This window comes from Populus euphratica, unplaced genomic scaffold (genome assembly GCF_000495115.2).
Source record: "Populus euphratica unplaced genomic scaffold, PopEup_1.0 scaffold37.1, whole genome shotgun sequence".
Lineage (NCBI taxonomy): Eukaryota > Viridiplantae > Streptophyta > Magnoliopsida > Malpighiales > Salicaceae > Populus > Populus euphratica.
The window spans coordinates 528,495-547,100 of record NW_011499909.1 but is presented as its reverse complement, the minus strand read 5'-3'; the positions used below and the strand labels follow the sequence as shown (position 1 = coordinate 547,100).

Genomic DNA, 18,606 nt, shown 5'->3' with positions numbered 1-18,606 from the left:
TGTTGTTGTTGTTGTTGTTGTTATTGTTGTTGTATTATTATTATTTATAATTTGTACAATTAACCTCCCTGTGATTCGACCCCGGTCTTGCCGAGTTATTTATTACTTCGACACTCATGCACTTAGGAGAAGACATCAATCTTTTAGTCGTGTCATCTGTTAGCTTCATAAATCTCTTTAAGGCTTGAAACAAGCCCATTGAGCTTGGTACATAAAGTTGAATGATTATCTTCTCTTTATTGGCTTTCATACTTGCAAGGTTGATGCATCTTTGTTCATCTTATTTATGGGCTATGAAATCTTTTCTCTCTTTATTTATATCAATGTTATTTTACTTATTGGAAGTAAATTTGTTTTACTTCAACACCTAAACACTTTTTTGAGCTCAGAGTTCAAAGTTTAGGATTTAGGTTATTCCATTATTTCTTGAGGATTGAGGTTACATCTACTAATATGACTCTCATGCTTAATTAGCATAAATATGTTCTTGATATTCTTTACAGAGCAGGCATGTCATCTTGTAAACATGTGCTTCTTCATCAAAGTTAAGTCTGTAGTCTAGTGATATGTTTTATGATCCTACTCGATTTCAAAAAATTATTAGTGATCTTCAATATCTAACCTTTATTAGGCCAAATAAATGTTATACTATGAATAAAGTATGTCATTTTATACATGCTCCTACAGAAAATCATTGGGTCAAAATACACTTTTAAGTACTAATCACTCCTACAGAAAATCATTGGGTTGTGGTTAAATGTGTTTTGAGGTATCTGAGACGTATGATTTCTTATGGTTTACACATTACTCATTATTCCTTTCTATCTTTTCATGATTTTACTAATGTTGATCAGGCTAGTATTGTTGATGATTATTAATCCATTGGTGTTTATGTTGTGTATTTTAGCAATGCTCTCATTTCTTGAAAGTCTAGCAAATAATGTATTGTTACTCGCTCCTCTACCAAAGCTGAATGCAAGGTTTTAGCTAATGGTGTAAACCCCCAGCTTAATTTCTTGGTATTATTAAAAATTTAAATTTTAGCCCAATATTAAAATGAGTTAATTAGAAAATAAATATAAAGATAGTAAGTATATTGAGATAAGTTCTTAAAGATTTAAAACTCCATGTATGTAATTTTAAAAGTAGGTCAGAATAGGATGTAAACCCTAGATAAGATCTATAAGAATAGTGAAGTAAATATTATGTTAAGTAAATTGAATATTTGCACTAGGAGGGATGATAATGGATTTTGGAAATTTGAAATAAAATGATTATGTGATAATTTTAAAAATAAAAATATAAAAATAGATGAAAAATAACAAATACAAAAACACTAATAAAAATTAAATGGAAGTGATATATAAGGAACAAAAGGAATTGGTATATAATTTAACAAAATTCAAAAAAACCCAGCTTAAATTTGGTATAAATAGACAATAAAATCTCAAAAATATTACTCGAAAAACATAAAAGGATGTAAATAAGAGATATACTGGGAATTAGCAAAATTCATATGTGTGTGGGGCCGGCCTTGCAAAAAGAAAAGGGAGGAAAAAGAGTTCTTCTTTTCTATTAAGCTTGATCATTTTAAAACCTAATGAAAACTAAATATTAGAGGGAAAAGTGTGAGATTGTGTTAGTATGAACACTTAATCATTTAAAATTAGAAAGATTAATGATGAGAAAGTACGGAGTTAAAAACAGAAAATTAGGGAGGTGAAGGAAAAATAATAAAGCTTGAAGAAATCTTGGCTGGTTAACTTTTAAAGTGCACATTATTGCATGCCTAGCAAAGTGTTTTAAGCTTATTACCTTATATTCTGTATGTAATTCAATGTATATATAGAAAGAGACGATGTCTTACAATATATTTAGCCTCCTATTATAACTCAAACTCTACGTGATATCTTCTCTACCTTCGAATAAAAAAGTTCTTGATTTTTCATCCTAAATACTATAATTTTTGAAGTTGCCCCTAAATAATAAAAAATAATAGAAAAGCCCAAAATATCCTCTTAATTCCTCTCTCTTCCTTTACAACTTCTAATAAATAAATAAAACATAATCCATTCTCAATGAAAACCCTAATGGAAATGGTATTTTCAATTAATCACATTGTTTAGGATGAAAATCAGAGATTGTTTTTTTTAAGGAGTCATTTGTTTTTTTGAATAAAATCGAGGGTGTTTCTTTTTTGACAATTTGACCTGGAGAAAACTTCTTTTTTTTTTTTAATGCACAGTAACCAAACTCTTTTATGAGCTCTATAAATTCCCCAACAAATGCTGCTTTCGTTGCGCTTCCATTCTTCAAACAAACATCCTGAAACTCTTTACTCTCCCTCTCTCCATATTTCTCTGTAAAAGTGCCATAAGCATCTTGACTCTTTACCCAAGGCCTAAAGTTCACTAAATGGCAAGCAGCACTGCGTTTCATCTTCTTGTTCTTTTTCTTCTATCAACCATGCAGTCACCTACAAATGCAAATTTGGAAGGTACACATGGGTTTTTCTTTTCTTTCTCGTTTTCATTTTTCATCGACAGTACTGAGTATAGTCGAGCTAGCTAAATGAATATTTTTTTGGTAGCTTTCTTGATTTTTTTTTCCTTTAATCCATGAACTAGGGGATGCTTTGTACGCTTTGAGGAGAGCAGTGAAGGATCCAGGACATGTTCTCCAGAGCTGGGATCCAACCCTGACAGATCCATGTACGTGGTTCCACGTTACTTGTGACGGTGATAATCGGGTTACCCGACTGTAAGCATCTTATTATCTACTAATCTTCCAGCATCATGTTTCTTCTTGTTCTTGTTGTTTTATTTTTGTTGCATTTTATTTGACCCTTTGTGCATGTATGCTTAAGTTTTTAGTTTGTGTTTGTCTGGCTGTTATGTCATGAAAAATTATTGCCAACTTGTTTGCTTGTCAAAACCATTATTTAGCCTATAAATAGCCAAGTATCCAATTACTTTAGTTAATCCACCAGGAAATCTAATTAGGCACTAGAAATAAGCCCGACTACCATATTCAATTAATTTCCACGCATGCATCTTGCATATTTGTACATGATAATCTCGAGGACGGACGACCTTTTCAAACATGATGTTTAAAGATTATTATAGTACTATATCCTTGATTTTTTTTCTTTTTCACAACTCAAAATCTTTGAAACAGATTGTGTGACTCTGATATGATAATAAAGGAGAAGACAGGAGAAAAAGCATAACAATAGTTGTAATTGTGTATTTACATGCTCATGTAAATTCAAGAGTAGAATAAATTTTGCTCCTTTAATGTTTGAATCATGCATTGTATTTCATCTCTTTTTATGCAAATATATTGACCTTAATTTACCCATGGCTGCTAAGGAATTTTTTTTATTTGTGTTTTTAAAATTAATTGCAATGGAAATAATAATTAACACGACATGAATAATCATTTGTTTAATTGGCACCGAATTAATTAACTCAAACAAAATTATAGGAGCAATAAATTAATGGCGAGTAAAATAATGGTTGTTGCAGAGACCTTGGAAATGCAAAGCTTTCGGGCAGTCTAGTTCCTGAGTTGGGGAAACTCGTGCGTCTTCAGTATCTGTAAGCATTTCACATTATCTACAGAATATAAAGCTGCCTTGGCAACGCCAGGACCTTCTTTCATTTTCTTAATTACACAGATTAAGTATGCAACTGTTTGATGTTTCGTTGATTTGAATGGAAAAGAAGCCCATGCTTCGATACCTTAATCATTGCTAAAAGCGTTAGCTTTTGTGGTTCTTTGTAAGAACACTAGAAATTGGGTTGATAGTCTTCTTGATTAAGAGATGAGTTTGTTCGTAATTTATTATGGACTAGATCATTACAACAATCACGATATAGCATCTACCTTGCCTGCCATCTGGTGGCCTTGTGATCATTTGGACACTGGTGGGATACTGGTATTAAACTTGAAGTGATTAATGTTCCCTGTGTAGGGAACTGTACATGAATGAGCTGGTGGGTCCTATACCAAGGGAACTTGGAAACCTGAAGAGTCTTGTGAGCTTGGATCTGTACCGCAATAACCTCACTGGGACCATTCCTGCTTCACTTTCTAAGCTATCCAGTCTTAAATTCCTGTAAGCTTTCTCTCATCTGTATTAATTTTAATTAGCTGCCAAATTCATTTACCAATACGCTTGATCAGAATCAAGAGGATGGTCGTCATTAATGCTGTCAGTTCCTTTCCACTTGCATTACTACCTTGCTAACGTAGTGTCACGTAATTTCCATGCAGGAGACTGAACGGCAACAGACTGACTGGAAGGATACCAAGAGAACTTACAAAATTGGACAGCCTAAAGATCCTGTGAGCCTTCTTTGTGATCCCCAAAACACTTTTCTTCTTCTTCACAATCTTTTGCCCCTGTAACAATCTAATCTGTTTTGTATGCAGTGACGTATCAAACAATGATTTATGTGGCACCATACCTACCTCAGGTTCTTTCTCCAAGTTGACAGAGGAAAGGTAACCAGACTAATTCGTTGGTATCAAAAGCTTTCATTTAATTTCTTTGTTTGAACGTCTTTTAATGTTTTTTTTTTCTTGGTGGGCTCTTTGTTGCTGGTTGTTTGAAGCAGTTTTGCGAATAACTCAAGACTGGAAGGACCAGAACTGGTGGGATTTGTGAGATACAATGCTGCTGGAAGTTGTAAATGACAGACCACTAAGAGGCAGCTAGTAACCTAATTCCATATATTAACTCACTATATGGCAATGGTTGTATGTTTGTTTACTCCTAAAGTTATTTATTAGATGTTTCTTATTAAAGTCATATAGCAAGAAATCATGTTTATGTTAATTAAGAGAAGAATCTCCAGTCACCATATCTTGCAGTCACTTTCAGCCTTCAGTTAGTGGTAATATATTATAGAGAATACATATAGTCAATTCCTTGATGATCGATATCGACGAGATGGCGTACAGATAAGGAGGGGCAAACCATGCCTTCAGTTAATGGGAGGATTTTTTTTAAAAAAAATCTTTGTCAAGTCAAGGAACATTGTGGGACATGATTGCTTTGGGACAACGACACCACCCAAGTAAACATGCTACAAAATGTGAAATGTAAGATGATCTGTCCAGTTAGCGATCCACTAGACTACTCAACTCAGCTCTATGCGAACTGATCCTTACTTTAGGACAGTGATATGACTCCAGCAATATTGTTTCAAACAGGTTTTGCCAAAGTCTTTGGTCAACACGGATCTCAGGAATGATCTATGGCTGGCAGTACTTGTCCTTTGTGGGTGCTAACGTTGAATAGCTTCAATCCGTTTCTTTTCAAAGATGGTGCCTCTTAAAAGTAGCTCTTAACCATTCTTACATTGGCATTTATCGAGAAAATAAAAAAACGTACGCCGTCCGCTGTTCACAGCTTCGGATATGTCCATCAAGTTTGGGGTGAAATGCGAAATTCCTCGAAAAGGGACAGTACTAACAACGAAGTCGAACCCCAACTTAATGGATTACTGGAAATTCTAAAATGGCGGAATCTTTCATGAAGAAACCATTTATATATTCAACACATTGAACTGTGCATATCATCATAAGGATCGAATTCATTGCCCCACGAAAGACCAAAGATTTCAAAATCAACTTTTCCCAAATCGACCACTTGCCATCAAGATCTATATATATAAATGACATCTTTAAATCCATTTGAACCATTTCCATCTCATGCATTACCAAAAAAAAAAAAACCCTCAAAGAGCCCAGCTTTCTCCTGTGCACTGTGAGTAAAACTACTTAGATTCAAGTCATATTTTTGTCATTTTATCCTTTATAATTTAAATTTTATAACTTGCGCTGAAGGGTAATGGATAATATAATATTTTTTATGAAACCCATTTGGTATTACAAGATTGAACAGGGTAAATGGGTTTTTTAAACCTTTATTAATATAGAATAATATCAATAATATTCTCGAATATTTACTTCCTTTGGCTACCCAGGCAAGGATGTTTTTGGTTTTTTTTTTTATTCTAAAAATAATATAGTTACTTAAGTGCCATTTGACTCGAATAATCTTTAGCTAAGATTGAGAGGTTTTTTTTATCTTTTTTTTTTAAGTTAATATTGTATAAGATCAAAAGCAATTTAGTATTTGCATGGAATAAATTAAAAAAACAAAAAAAAACTGTTGACATATGTGGGAGATGGCCATGCCCTTTGAGCAGCGCTTGCGGTGCCTCCTCTTAGAAGAACACTACATGTTAAGGTGGCATTGGATACATCTCGTCGCCCCTTTTACGGTGGTGAGTTGTGTTTTTCCGTTCCATATATAGTGGAGCTTCAATGATGTTTTTTTTCTCTCTTTATTTTCTCTCTCTTCAGCCATAAAAAATGTCTTACCCTTGCAAAAAATCAGAAATATATGTTATTTGTTATTTTTATCATATTTTGTCCTCCTTTTTTTTAATTGTATCAAGCTACATTTTTTTTTTTTAATATGCATCATTTGACCTAGCATTTATCTACCTATCTATCTAGCGATCTCTTATAGTGCCTCCACATCCCATTCGAGCTTTACTTTACCTACCCATTTATATACTCCATCCTATCAAACACTTTCCTTAGTCTCCACATTTTTATTGAAGATCCAAGTTTTTTATAGCATCGTGTTATGAATTTTAACGGTGCCTCCGAGTTAGAGGTTGAGATGATTTTGGATTAGTGATGGGTTAGGCACTAGATATGGTTATTTTTGGAATTGAAGTTGGTTACTGGATAATGACACCATACGTCGTCTTCAAATTCATAACAGACACGAGGATGGAAGGGGTTGCTGATATATTATATAAAATGTCAGGGAGGTAGGTGTCAAATACTAAAAGGTTTGGATAGTGCTTGTAATTCCTTTATACTCCAGGGGGGTTAGTGTCATTTACCCTTGTTTCTCTCTTTTTACGCTCATGCAAAATTTACAGATGATAAGGCTACGAGTCACCCCATCAACTTCAAACCAACAAGAAAATAAATGGAATTTGCCTATTAAATCCAAGGAGAACAAAATTTTGTCACCGATGAAACTCTGGCCAACCACTTAATTGGTTCATTCCAAGTGCTCGTCGGTAAGGAATAAGGACTGGATTAACAAAGATAAACATGCAAACATATATAAAAACAATAGACAAGGATTATATTTACAGATCTACACCTGTACCAAATGACGAGCGAATCTTCTCAGCTCAGCTTTTGGTTGCTGAATCTGATGCAAAGCTATCGCTACAAAATTATAGAATCAATCGGCACCTGCAGACACCAAATGTACTGATATTTAGAAATAACACCACATCTTCATAAAACAAAACAAAGCTGGGATGCATGAGGATGTATACATTAAAAACCAACTTCATTTCACACTTGGTGCATATACCTGTCTGGCTAAATAACTCAAATTATGTATCCTCCATGAATTATTTAAAAGAAATATGACAGCTGATGAAAAAAATATATGAAGCAGTTTCTCAAAAGCATGCAACTTGTTCTCATTTGGACTTCCACTAGCATAAGAACGGTTTTATGTGATCCACAAAAGTACCTAAATCAGTTTGATGGTGATGTGCGAGTATAAAATACCCTAAACTAGACAACCATACAAACGCATTGGATTATGAATTACCTCTGATTTGAACCGTCTGATTGACAGTATGGGAACTGGTGGATGATGGGTAGTTGTTACATAAAGATATCGGGGTTAGAGGAGGTGAGGCAACATCCTCAACAATCCCTGAACTCTGAGCGACCATTATTCTACGACTTCTAGAGGGTATTGAAAAACTGCGAGCGACAACTTGAGAAGGTGTGGGCAGTTGAGATGCTACATTTGACGCTGGTGTTTTTCTTGTTCCAGGATGCATGCGACCTTTGGGCAACAATGGGGTTGAATGACCAACCAAACCTTCAGCCCTTGGAGACTTGCAGGTTGAACTGAGTGGGGGTCTAGGAAGCTCATGTAACTCACTGATTTTGGGCGGGGACACAAAAGTAGGGGAAGCACTAGGAGATACTTTTGGTGATCTTATTGGAGACACTTTTGGAGGTGATAATAATTGAGTCGCTGGATATCGAAGAAGGGATCCAGAGAATAATTGGGGATGTTCTGCTGAGATCGGCTTGGTAGACAATGGCTCGCTTGTAATCGGACCAGAAAAGGCATATCTTCTGGTTTTCTTAGAATCAAAAGCAGCCCATGGTTCAAGCCGTGAAAAAAGGTGTCCATCAGCTAGAGGAGGAGGTAATCGGGGGGATGCCGTGTTGTTGTTGCTCTCCTTGAGTACTGACTGTGAATTTTTACTAGTGGGTTTGTTAGACATTTCAACTCCTAATAACTTCTCAATTTTTTTTTGGTCGAGAGGGGATGAATGCCACAAATTGGGCGTGCGTCTGCTCAAACTTGTCTTTAGTGTTCCAGAAACCGAGCTACCAGATCCTGTAGGATTTGAACTCTTAGGGTCTGCTGGGGTAGGCAATACATAAGTGTTGAGCTTTCGTGTGGATGATGGCGTCAGTTTTTTTGTTTTTCCAGCTGGATCAGATGTAGTTTCAGCAAAAAGTGGAGCTGATTGGGTGCCTGTCCGAAGTTCTCCTTTAAATGAAGACGCTGTCCTGTAACTTCTATCTAGATTTTCCTGCAAGCAATCCAAATCGGAGTATCAAACTCATCATCAGTCAAAGATCTGAAGTTCTGGTATTGCATTTAAGAAAATAAATTACAGCAAACATACATGTTAGAGCTGGAATAGTGCAAGATATATAGGGTGCTCTATGGGAAGCAAGAGTGAAAGATTTTATGTATCAGTCAACTCATCCAACCCAACTCATATGGGAGATCTTTAAATGCATGTTCAAGCGGATATCTATAAAAGATATTAAAAAATAAATAAATTATCTGACAGCAGAAATATGGACATGCATTGCATTACATTACTTCCTATTCAGATTCTCCATGCTAAGGTTTCATACTGATTTGAAAGGTGACTAGTTCAAGTACACAAATTATTGAAAAAGTTCAACCATGCAAGGATGGTGAAATAGTGGATAGTAGTTCTTAGATAGCCTGGCCAAACAGATCAGGTCACTCATTAACAGGCCTACAATTGCATAACACAGATATGAAAACAGCATGATCACTCTGAATGCACAAGTCCATAATAAGAAGGTTTACCTTTGCCATCTCCAACGTCGCAACTTGGGGAAATGTAACACCCGCCAAATCCAACTGCACAAATTGTTATACAGAAAGTTGAAGTTAAAATGAAATGAAAATTTCACTGAAGTATGCATTGGTAGAAAAATTTGGAAATCATGATAAATGACTATAAACATCATCTTGAATTGTTTAACCTGTGGAATAAGTTTCAACACAAACAAATAAGGCAGAAAAGTCAATCCATAGAATTCTGAATTCATGCACTAGCAACCACAAGTTTGCAAATTTTGCAAATTTCATTCTTTCAAGGCAATGATATTCATAGTATCCTAAAGCAAAATGCATAATGGTTGCTTTTCTGAAACAAAATGATAAGTTGATTAGCCCGGCTGATGAAAAGGGAGTTGAACTCTTACCTCCATCGACTTTTTTGGTGTGGAAACTTCTTGTTCCTGGTCATTTTGTCCATAGTCAAAGCTCAATTCTCCATCATCATTGGCATCATCATAATCTTCATCATCATCATCAACATCATCTCTCCCATCATCATCAAGTCCACTAAATTGGTAATCTATATGCTGCTGTTCTGTGACCAATTTGACATGCGGCTCAACAGCTTCAAGAGATTTAAGAGCCTTCTTAAAAAAGTACAACTGCTTTCAAGCAAGAAAGCATAGTTAACAACTAAACCAACAGTATGAAGAAAAAACATTGTTTGAAGAATAAACCTGAGCAGCGTGGTGCCGAGCTGCCTGTGTTAGAAGACTGCGACATTGTCCTTGCTTCAGAGATTTAATACGAAAAACAAATAAAGTTGCCTCCTCATCATATTCATCATGAGCTGCTTGTACTTGCTGCATAGATTCACTCTCTCCCTTTCCACTTCTTCCCCTCCCTTTTTCTTTCTGTCTCACCATGTACTCATATACATCTCTGTAGACACAGTAGCATTGGGAGATGAAACTTATCTTAAATTTCTGGGCTTTCAATTTTCTTTTCTTTTCTTTTCTTTTTTAAGTGTCTGGGTGCAAGTGTATAAAGGTGCTTCAAATAGTACCACGAACCTTTTCTCATCGCAAAGTCGCTTCATCTCCTGTATGAATGAAAAAAGTCTTAAGCAACTTCAGTAAAACGCTTGAATTACCATATACAGGATAATAGTAAAAAGATTAAATTACAATGATACCCTTAAGGTATTATGAAATTACAAGAACCATCCAAAAGTATGAAACTTTGACAAAAACCTTCTATTACACCTAAAATACCTGTAATTACTACTTATAAAAGAAATACTTGCATAGAATTAAAAAATATATATATTTGAGAGAATATTAAAAAAGAAACTTAAAACAAAATTAACTGAAATTAAATATTGATATTAATATTATTCATGTCCTAAAAGATAATCATGTCCAATTATTTTATATTCTCTCTCTAATTTTTCTTAATTTTTTTATTTAAATATTTTTAAAATTTTTAATAAAGAGCATTTTTGTTACCAAAGAAAGTTTTTGTAATTTTTTATTAAACATTGAGGGGGTTTTTTTTTGTCAAATCTTAAACTTTTGAGCGGTGTGTGCAATTTCACAATACCTCAAGGGGTTATTGTAATTTATCCTAGTAAAAATAATAAAATAAAATGTGCAAGCATGTGCACCGATTTCAGTCATTAAGAATTTAAGCATTTTCCAAGGATAGTTTAAGATAAAAGTTATAGATAAGTCTAAGATATCGAAAGCTTGAAAGAGGTACCACTAACATGAACTGTTTGAAGCTCATTCAGAAGAGACTCTGATGGGCTTATGATCGTCTTGTGGATGTGGGATCGCTGAAAATATTAAGCAAAAAATCAGCAACACAACAAAGCCAGGATTCGTTGCAATTTTTATTCATAACAACTCACATAGCAGTCAACAAGTTTCTCGAGTTCAAATTGCACTTTTCCCAGCATCAGCAAGACTCTACCTGCAAAGGAACAGATCCAACTTCAGCTTCTCTGTCTCCTTTTTGGAGTGCAACTACATGTGAAAGACTACATGTTCCTAAGGAATAAATTCAGTGAATTAAAGAGGCAGTTATTATCATTGCACTAAAGTTTGTTCGAATTTATTCGTGTCATTTGGAACTTGAAACAGCATCTCAGTTAAAGCTGATGAAAAAACAGGTTAAATGGTTGATTCTGTGTCAAATGCACATGTAAATTCTCTAGCAACTTAAGTAGATAAAGCAGAATCAATTTTGAACATAACTTCAATTAAAGAAAGGAAGATAATAATAAAAACACAGTTTCCAAAGTACAGATTTACAAAAAGATGTAATTACTGAAACATAGTATAGTACTCTAGTTAGGTCTCTGGATCCATAGTATGTACAAACACAGCAATATATTGACAGTGAATTATGTATTTCTCAGTCAAATATGATTATCTGAAGCATAGATCAATAGCAAAGGATTAAGAAGGTTTAACTTTATATATTTGTTGCAAATGTTGCTAAAGTTATAAGAACGATACACTCAGATGTTACTATAATGCTGAAAGGAAGTCCCAGCTAGTGATTTTCTTTTAGCTTTTAAAACCAATATTAAGATTATTAGCAAATTAAGACTCCCATTATCTGTTCATATTATCAAGCGACTGAAAAGAATTATATAAAAGTTTCATTAACTTACGGCCTTCTTCATCATCATTCGATGCAGTTTTCTCGAGAAGGCAAGCACCCATTTCACGCACTGATTCTGAGAATTCTGAGGAAAGATGGAGCGATGTAAGAGCATTCTAGAATCACACACCAAAAAGGGATCCTCCAACTCAGGGGATCCCAATTAACACCTAAAACACTGTGATGTTCACTAATGAACTCATTTTAAAGGTAAAGCTGACAATCTCCAAACCAGAAGGCCAACAAGAAGTTAGAATGTTGGAAATGCAGCGCCATGTGCACAAAATCAATTATTACCGGTTACTGTTCATCTGGTGAGAATCTATTGCAATGTAAACTTCCAAAGCAGATTTGTCCTTTGGATAAGATTGAGATGCATGGTTTAAATCAGTCATTGCATCCCAGGCATCACATAACAGTCACGGCAGTCACATTCACAGATTATTAGCAACTTAAAAAATTAAGTAATAAACATATATTTTTAATAACTTTAACAAGGGGACACTGTAGTAAATACTTATCACAAAAGCAATACAAGATGCTAAGTAATCTTTTAAGCTAAGTTCATACCAATAATTTGCAAAATCAAACGCGGAAGCAAGTTGAGGTATTAGGATAAGATCTTAAAATGATCACTAGGATGTCTAGTTTAGATGCGAAATCTGAAGAGTGAAAGATTCATCTTGGTGAAATTACTAAACAAAATTAGAAGTGAATGTGAAGAATTGTTGGAGGAGACTATCAATGACAAAACCAAAAAAAATGGCTCAAAACTGAGGTTTTCCCTGGCATTTACATCCTGAACAAGCATGATAGCTCTAATGGTAATGTAACGGTCTGTGGTGGTGTGAAATGAAAAAAATGCCACAATAGCTGTTTGCAAAATTATAACACTCTGCCTGATTTCCATTATGTCAAGTGTCAGCAGCTTTCTAAATCCATTTCAGCAAGTACTCCATTATTTAGTATCGTATCACCAGTACTATGCAAAAATTTAGTTCTTGCCACTTTGTTATGCATCAAGTTTGTTCATGAGATTGTGTATTCCTCGCATGATGTAAATGTGGTTCATATGATATAAATAACTCCATATCCAGTGCTACCAAAACAGAACCAATACGATATTTAAATCACAACTACTAAGGCTTTACTTAAGGAGAAGGCAACTCCATCCCATTTCTAAATGTTTTGTGCTGTAAACCATAATAATTCGCTTTTGCAATGTTGCCCTTGGATGTTAGTTGATGACAGGGGGGTGGGCTTCTTCAATCACAGAATAACGTTGCTATTATAGCCAGCACATTGCCTTTAAAAAACTTCTAGCTTCATTTTTCAAGTATATGGACTTCATTCTAATTGCACCTTCTCCTTTCAATAACGGACTTTCCACCAAAACTTTATCATTATTAGTTGCACTTCAAATTCCCAAAAGAAGAAGAAGAAGAAGAGGAAGAAGAAAAGAAAATTGCAGTGAATGAAAATGATTTTTACCCTTCATTTATTAACCGAAAAGACAACTTGATGGGGAAATGCGAACTGCCCTAGTAGACTAACAATCAAATGATAAGGCTAGTAAGGCTGTAAATACTCGGACAATAAAAGAATAGCAAACCTCGTGCGCCTTTTATAAATTGATAGAGACATCAGTGGAGAAGGAATAAAAGAAGAAGAAGAAGAAGAAAGAAGTACCATAGGCACAATTGGCAGTCGCGGACGCAGCAGAAAGTAAGCTATCATAGCAATCTTTCATGTCCTGCATGTCCTGAAAATAACAAAAAGCAATTAATATTTTATAAGAAACAGAAACCCAAGTGATCACAATAAAGTGACTAACTTCCATCATTACAGCACTTTTATAGCTTAAATTAATTGATTAATTAATTAATTACAGCTAATTTATTCATAAACCGAACTGATCATTCTTCATTGCTTTGTTGCAGTTGTTGTTGTTGTATCCGAACAGACTGATGGGATCAAATTAAGCTTGGAATTCAACAACAAATAAAAGTTGCAATTGACAAGCACAAAATGTAAATTACGTACAAGTAAAAGGAAGTAGTTTTCAGGTTGTGTCTGGTTGGAGAGAAATCAGAGAAAAAAAGAAAGGAAACAAAGCGATTAACAAAGGTTTGAAAGGTTCAAAAGCTACGCGATAATTTATCAATTTCCGTGGATTTCTCGGCGACCAAACGAACGGTAGAGAGAGAGAGAGAGAGAGGAGTACCCGATAAGCTTTAGCGAACTCGTCTAATTGAGCGAGAGAGGGAAGATCCCTTCGGTCTTTATGATCACCACCATGTCCATGTTTGTGCAACGCAGCAAGTCCTCTCAGTTTCCTCAGGGATGATTTCATTTCCTTTCTTTCCTTTGACGAGAAGGGAATTCAATTCGTTCCTTCTTATTGTAGTTGAATTCCAAAATCGAAGAGCTTTTATTTATGGAAAACTGAGATGGGAGGACGAAACGGGAATGAAATACTTAACACTCCCTCTTTTATTGTTTTTAATCTATTTGTGGAGGAATATCTAGCTGGTTTCGTCGGGAACATAAAGAAAGAGGCGAGAGAGATGATCAAGATTGATTGTATTAAATATTAATAGCCATTTCTATTAAATTAAATCAGCTATAAAAATAAATAAAAAATAAAATAATGGACAACTAAATTTAAAATTTTTATATTGGTCTTCAGGGTTTAACACTGACTTCAGCACCCAGCTATTTATAAGTATTTAATGGATAACGACGTCCCGCGTTCAAATACCAGAAAATTAATATAGATATTCTGAGGACAGTAACGTGTTGTGTTCTTTGTTCTTCGGAAGTTTTCCACCCGACGCTTTGAATTTCTTTTTTTTTTTTGTTCTATCATTTCTTATTAATTATTAAAATTACAGAAGCCAAAACTCAAAAGACTCGAGACTTCTCTCGTCAACAAAACGTGTTCCCTGGTGTCCAAGTCATCGCATCTTCTCGTCTTCCTTAACCTTTCACTTTCTCTCGTCATTCCGAGTCAGTTTCTGAATTTTTAGAGAATGAAATCTCATTTTTTCAGGTCTCACTCCTTTTGCTTTGAGAAGTTGAAAGTCAAAACAAATTGAATACCTAGACATGTGATGCGCATATAATTAACAAGTTTAACAAAATCTTGAGTAGAGTATATATCTAATTATAGACAGAAAATATTGCAAGGGGAATTCATTACTTGTATTTTAGTAGATGAGGAGTTCAACTGCTCGATATCCCATTAGTTGTTGTCACTACCAACATCTGCTGAGAAAGGTTTGCTGTGCTTGAAGACGAGGGGAGTCGCGAACGATTCCACCGCATACTTCGATTAATATATACATGTCAGTGTGATGATGATTTCTGTCTGCGTAGTTTTTGCACTGTTCTTCCACCTATGGTTTGGGAATATATGTGTGTGATCATTAATCTCCAAGATAACTTCTGGGGGTGTTGTTTTCATGATCACGAGCAGGTTTATGCACGGAGGAACTGGTCTTTTAGCTGCATCAAGGCGGCCCTTCCAGACCCCTCCACCTCCACCTCCACCAAGGGTGCCACAATCGCCCAGATCTACATAGCCATATGTTAGGAACTTTGGCACAAAAGATCAAAATTACAGGGAGCCTTTATCATAACTTCATAAGCACTTATAACTCGCACAGTCGGTTGTGTCCTGGTAATTGTCAGATGTGTGATATTTACTGTCTCTTCACAGATGAATAAATAACTTTTTTTTCCTTAAATAAGGACGAAGGAAAGTTCAAATAAGAGGCCAATTGATAAACTTTTCAGCCAAGTTTTTCTGCTACCTTTACGATCAGCTTCATTGGTGATGACTGTAACATTCTCTGTTCTGAGGGAAGGAACTAGTAATTTTCTTTTGATGTTTAGTGAAAGACCAATTCGTACAGTGTATTAAAATTCAGTGAGTGCGCAGGACAATTTAAAATGCAAAGAAGAAAATTTGTTACCGCAGGAAAAGCTCAGCTTAAACATTAAATACCCTTTCCAGCTTTATCTTACCATCACGTTTATTCGCTTGGTACAGGTTAATATGTTTTTTAATGAAATTTCGGTGACATGTTGGACAGATTCATCTTAATTTGTTAAATTTAAAATCTGGATTATAAAATTATAATAATTTTTAAAAAATAAATCAAAACTAATTATAAACATTCATTTCTAATTAATTCAATATTAAAAGAATAAATTAAAAAAATATACTAAATTATTAAAAAAACTAAAGTCAGCCCAGATTAACTCGTCAAACTAACAACTTAAATCATAAAATTAGAATAACGCCATAGAAATAAATTAAAATAAATTATATAAAACTTAATTTTTAATTAACTTAATGTTGAATGATAAAAAAAAAACAAATTAAAAAAAAAAAAAAACTATTCAAGTTAACCCTAGTTATCTTATTAAACATGCGACAAGGATAGTGAGATCAAGATAACTTTATGAAAATAAATAAAAAATTACAAAGCTTTATTTTTAATAAATCCAATATTAAACGTTGAAATTGAGAAAAAAAAAACTAAATCCATAAGACTGGGATAATTCCACATAAAATAAATTGAAAAAAAAAATTATGAAACTTAATTTTTAAATATCCTAATATTGAAGAATAGAATTGAAAAAAAAATTAAAAAGACTAAAAAAAATCAAGTCAACCAGTCAAACCTCCAACTTAGGTTATAAAATTATAATAATCTCATAGAAAGAAATCAAAAAATATTATAAATTTTGATTAAAAAATAATCAAATAAAAAAAGATCTAAAAATTAAACAAAGTCTATTCGAGCCAACTTATCAAATCTATGATCCAAGCCATAAATCAGGATAGCTTTAGAGAGAGCAAATAAAAAAAAAATTATAAAATCTGGTTTTCAACCAACTCAATATTAGGATTTATTTGTTTTGCGTGAAATATTTTACAAATAAATATTTTTCAGATTTTTCTGTGTTTGTATTTTAAAAAATATTTTCATGTGTTTATCTCCCATAAAATATTTTACAAGAAAATTAATCAATATAAATTATTTAACAGTCAACCTTCAAAGTTAGTTTATTTGTTGAAAAATATTTTCAACTCGTAAAATTTCATCAAATATTTTACAAATAATAATTCATTTACAATATTATCTAATTATATCAACAACCATTATCTTCACCATCTTTTCTTTCATCACCACTATGACCACCTCACCTACATGTTTTTCACCATTATCAGCGTCATGTGACTACTTTCCTCCTTTTTCACCATGATCACCTCCAAAACCACTATCATTGTTATGTCACAACCACCATCTCATCACCGCCACCCCCGCCCTCATTACCATTAATCACCATCACTATTATCACCTCACCACTATTTTCTCCACCAATACTGTCATGTCACCATCATTATCATCATCTCACCACCATCATGACCATCTTCTTTACCATCATCGTTGTATCATCACCACCAGCACTACCATTAAAAAAATATTTACATGTAAAATATTTTTCATTGATAAAATATTTTACAGGAAACAAACATACCCTCCAAGGATAAATTAAAAAAAAATCTAATAAAAAAAGCAAGAAAAAATACAACTTGAGCTAACCTAGGCTAACCTATTAAATTGACGACATAAATCATAAAATTAAAATAAATTTATACAAAGCAAACAAAATTTTTTATAAAACTCTACTTTCAATAAATCAAATATTAAAGATTGAAATAAAAAAAAATCTATAAAACTAGTATATAATCTAACAGAAAAAATCTAACAAATTATAAAAAATAATTTTTAAAATAATTTAATATTAAATAATAAAATTAAAACAATAAATAAATTACGGTGTTAAAGAATAAATTAAAAAAAAACTAAAAAAAAAAACAAATTACTATTCTAGTGAATAATATTTCATGATGATGATTATCACATCCTTTATTATTTTGTTAATTTTACGAGTAAATTATGAATTAATTCCTCTAATTAAAAAAAAAAACCCAAACTAAATAGTTTTTCTTGTTTCAAAAACTAATCACTTAGTGTTTCAACTAGTGCTAACCATGCTTAATGACATTACTTTATTAAAAAACTGTTTTCTTTTCTCATTTTTTTTTATATTATTTACTTTTATTTGTGCTTAGCCAAAAAGTAGAAGTTACCACAATACAAAACTGTTTTTAAATCAAGCAACTAATGAATTTTTTCATTTCTGCAGCTAAACAAAAGTAGAATTTTTTGAACATTTAAAAATTTGAACTAATTAAGTTCATCCATGTTTTATTTACGAGCTTACAATAAATGATTAGATTAAATGATTTTCTAGAAAAGATACTATGAATTTTTTCATTTCTGCAGATAAACAAAAGTAGAATTTTTTGAACATTTAAAAATTTAAACTAATTAAGTTCATCCATGTTTTATTTAGGAGCTTACAATAAATGACTAGATTAAATGATTTTCTAGAAAAGATACTACACAATACACAGTTTATCACAAGATTCTGAAGTACCAAAAAGAACACCAAAAATGGATTAATATCTAGTGATAGGAATGGCTTCGGAGGGTTAAGCGCAGGCTGTAACTGCTTAGATTATATAACTCAGCATTTGTGTAAACAAAAACCAAAAGAGAACATGTATTGATCTCCACGGAGACTGATCTTTGTATTTCTTACAATGCTAAACAGAAACGCAGATGAAACTTCTCGTATACGTGCATATCACACATAATATACTTGAG

General features: G+C 33.3%; 2 protein-coding genes across 5 annotated transcripts; one reads left to right on the top strand and one right to left on the bottom strand.

The window, feature by feature from the left end:
* The first annotated feature begins 2,283 nt into the window (after positions 1-2,283).
* Positions 2,284-4,865, top strand: LOC105133743 (somatic embryogenesis receptor kinase 1-like). Its single transcript, XM_011037842.1, has 7 exons — positions 2,284-2,497; positions 2,628-2,760; positions 3,528-3,599; positions 3,977-4,120; positions 4,279-4,350; positions 4,438-4,509; positions 4,623-4,865. The coding sequence occupies exons 1-7, from the start codon at positions 2,416-2,418 to the stop codon at positions 4,699-4,701; spliced, it is 654 nt and encodes a 217-aa protein (XP_011036144.1). The 5' UTR covers positions 2,284-2,415; the 3' UTR covers positions 4,702-4,865.
* A 2,148-nt stretch (positions 4,866-7,013) lies between these two features.
* Positions 7,014-14,457, bottom strand: LOC105133742 (uncharacterized protein At2g33490-like). Of its 4 annotated transcripts, none has more exons than XM_011037838.1 (11): positions 14,082-14,457; positions 13,547-13,619; positions 11,868-11,942; positions 11,100-11,161; positions 10,956-11,024; positions 10,261-10,289; positions 9,925-10,129; positions 9,613-9,849; positions 9,212-9,274; positions 7,667-8,675; positions 7,014-7,296 (listed from the first exon to the last, which is right to left on the bottom strand). In XM_011037838.1, exons 1-11 carry the CDS (start codon positions 14,208-14,210, stop codon positions 7,286-7,288), a joined length of 1,962 nt encoding a protein of 653 aa, XP_011036140.1. In that variant the 5' UTR covers positions 14,211-14,457; the 3' UTR covers positions 7,014-7,285. The 4 variants fall into 4 exon arrangements, with proteins under 4 accessions (XP_011036140.1, XP_011036141.1, XP_011036142.1 ...); XM_011037839.1 differs by having other exon boundaries at positions 9,212-9,265; XM_011037840.1 differs by having other exon boundaries at positions 12,155-13,619; positions 14,082-14,107.
* Positions 14,458-18,606: the final 4,149 nt, after the last annotated feature.

Bases quoted from the DNA above. Each gene is read 5' to 3' on its own strand.
- LOC105133742 (XM_011037838.1), bottom strand. From the start codon at position 14,210: ATGAAATCATCCCTGAGGAAACTGAGAGGACTTGCTGCGTTGCACAAA. The intron at 11,943-13,546 runs GTACTTCTTTCT...ATCTTTCCTCAG, and splicing joins GACTGCCAATTGTGCCTATG to AATTCTCAGAATCAGTGCGT. The intron at 9,275-9,612 runs GTAAGAGTTCAA...TCTGTATAACAA, and splicing joins CACCAAAAAAGTCGATGGAG to TTTGTGCAGTTGGATTTGGC.
- LOC105133743 (XM_011037842.1), top strand. From the start codon at position 2,416: ATGGCAAGCAGCACTGCGTTTCATCTTCTTGTTCTTTTTCTTCTATCA. The intron at 2,761-3,527 runs GTAAGCATCTTA...TGGTTGTTGCAG, and splicing joins GATAATCGGGTTACCCGACT to AGACCTTGGAAATGCAAAGC. The intron at 4,121-4,278 runs GTAAGCTTTCTC...ATTTCCATGCAG, and splicing joins CTATCCAGTCTTAAATTCCT to GAGACTGAACGGCAACAGAC.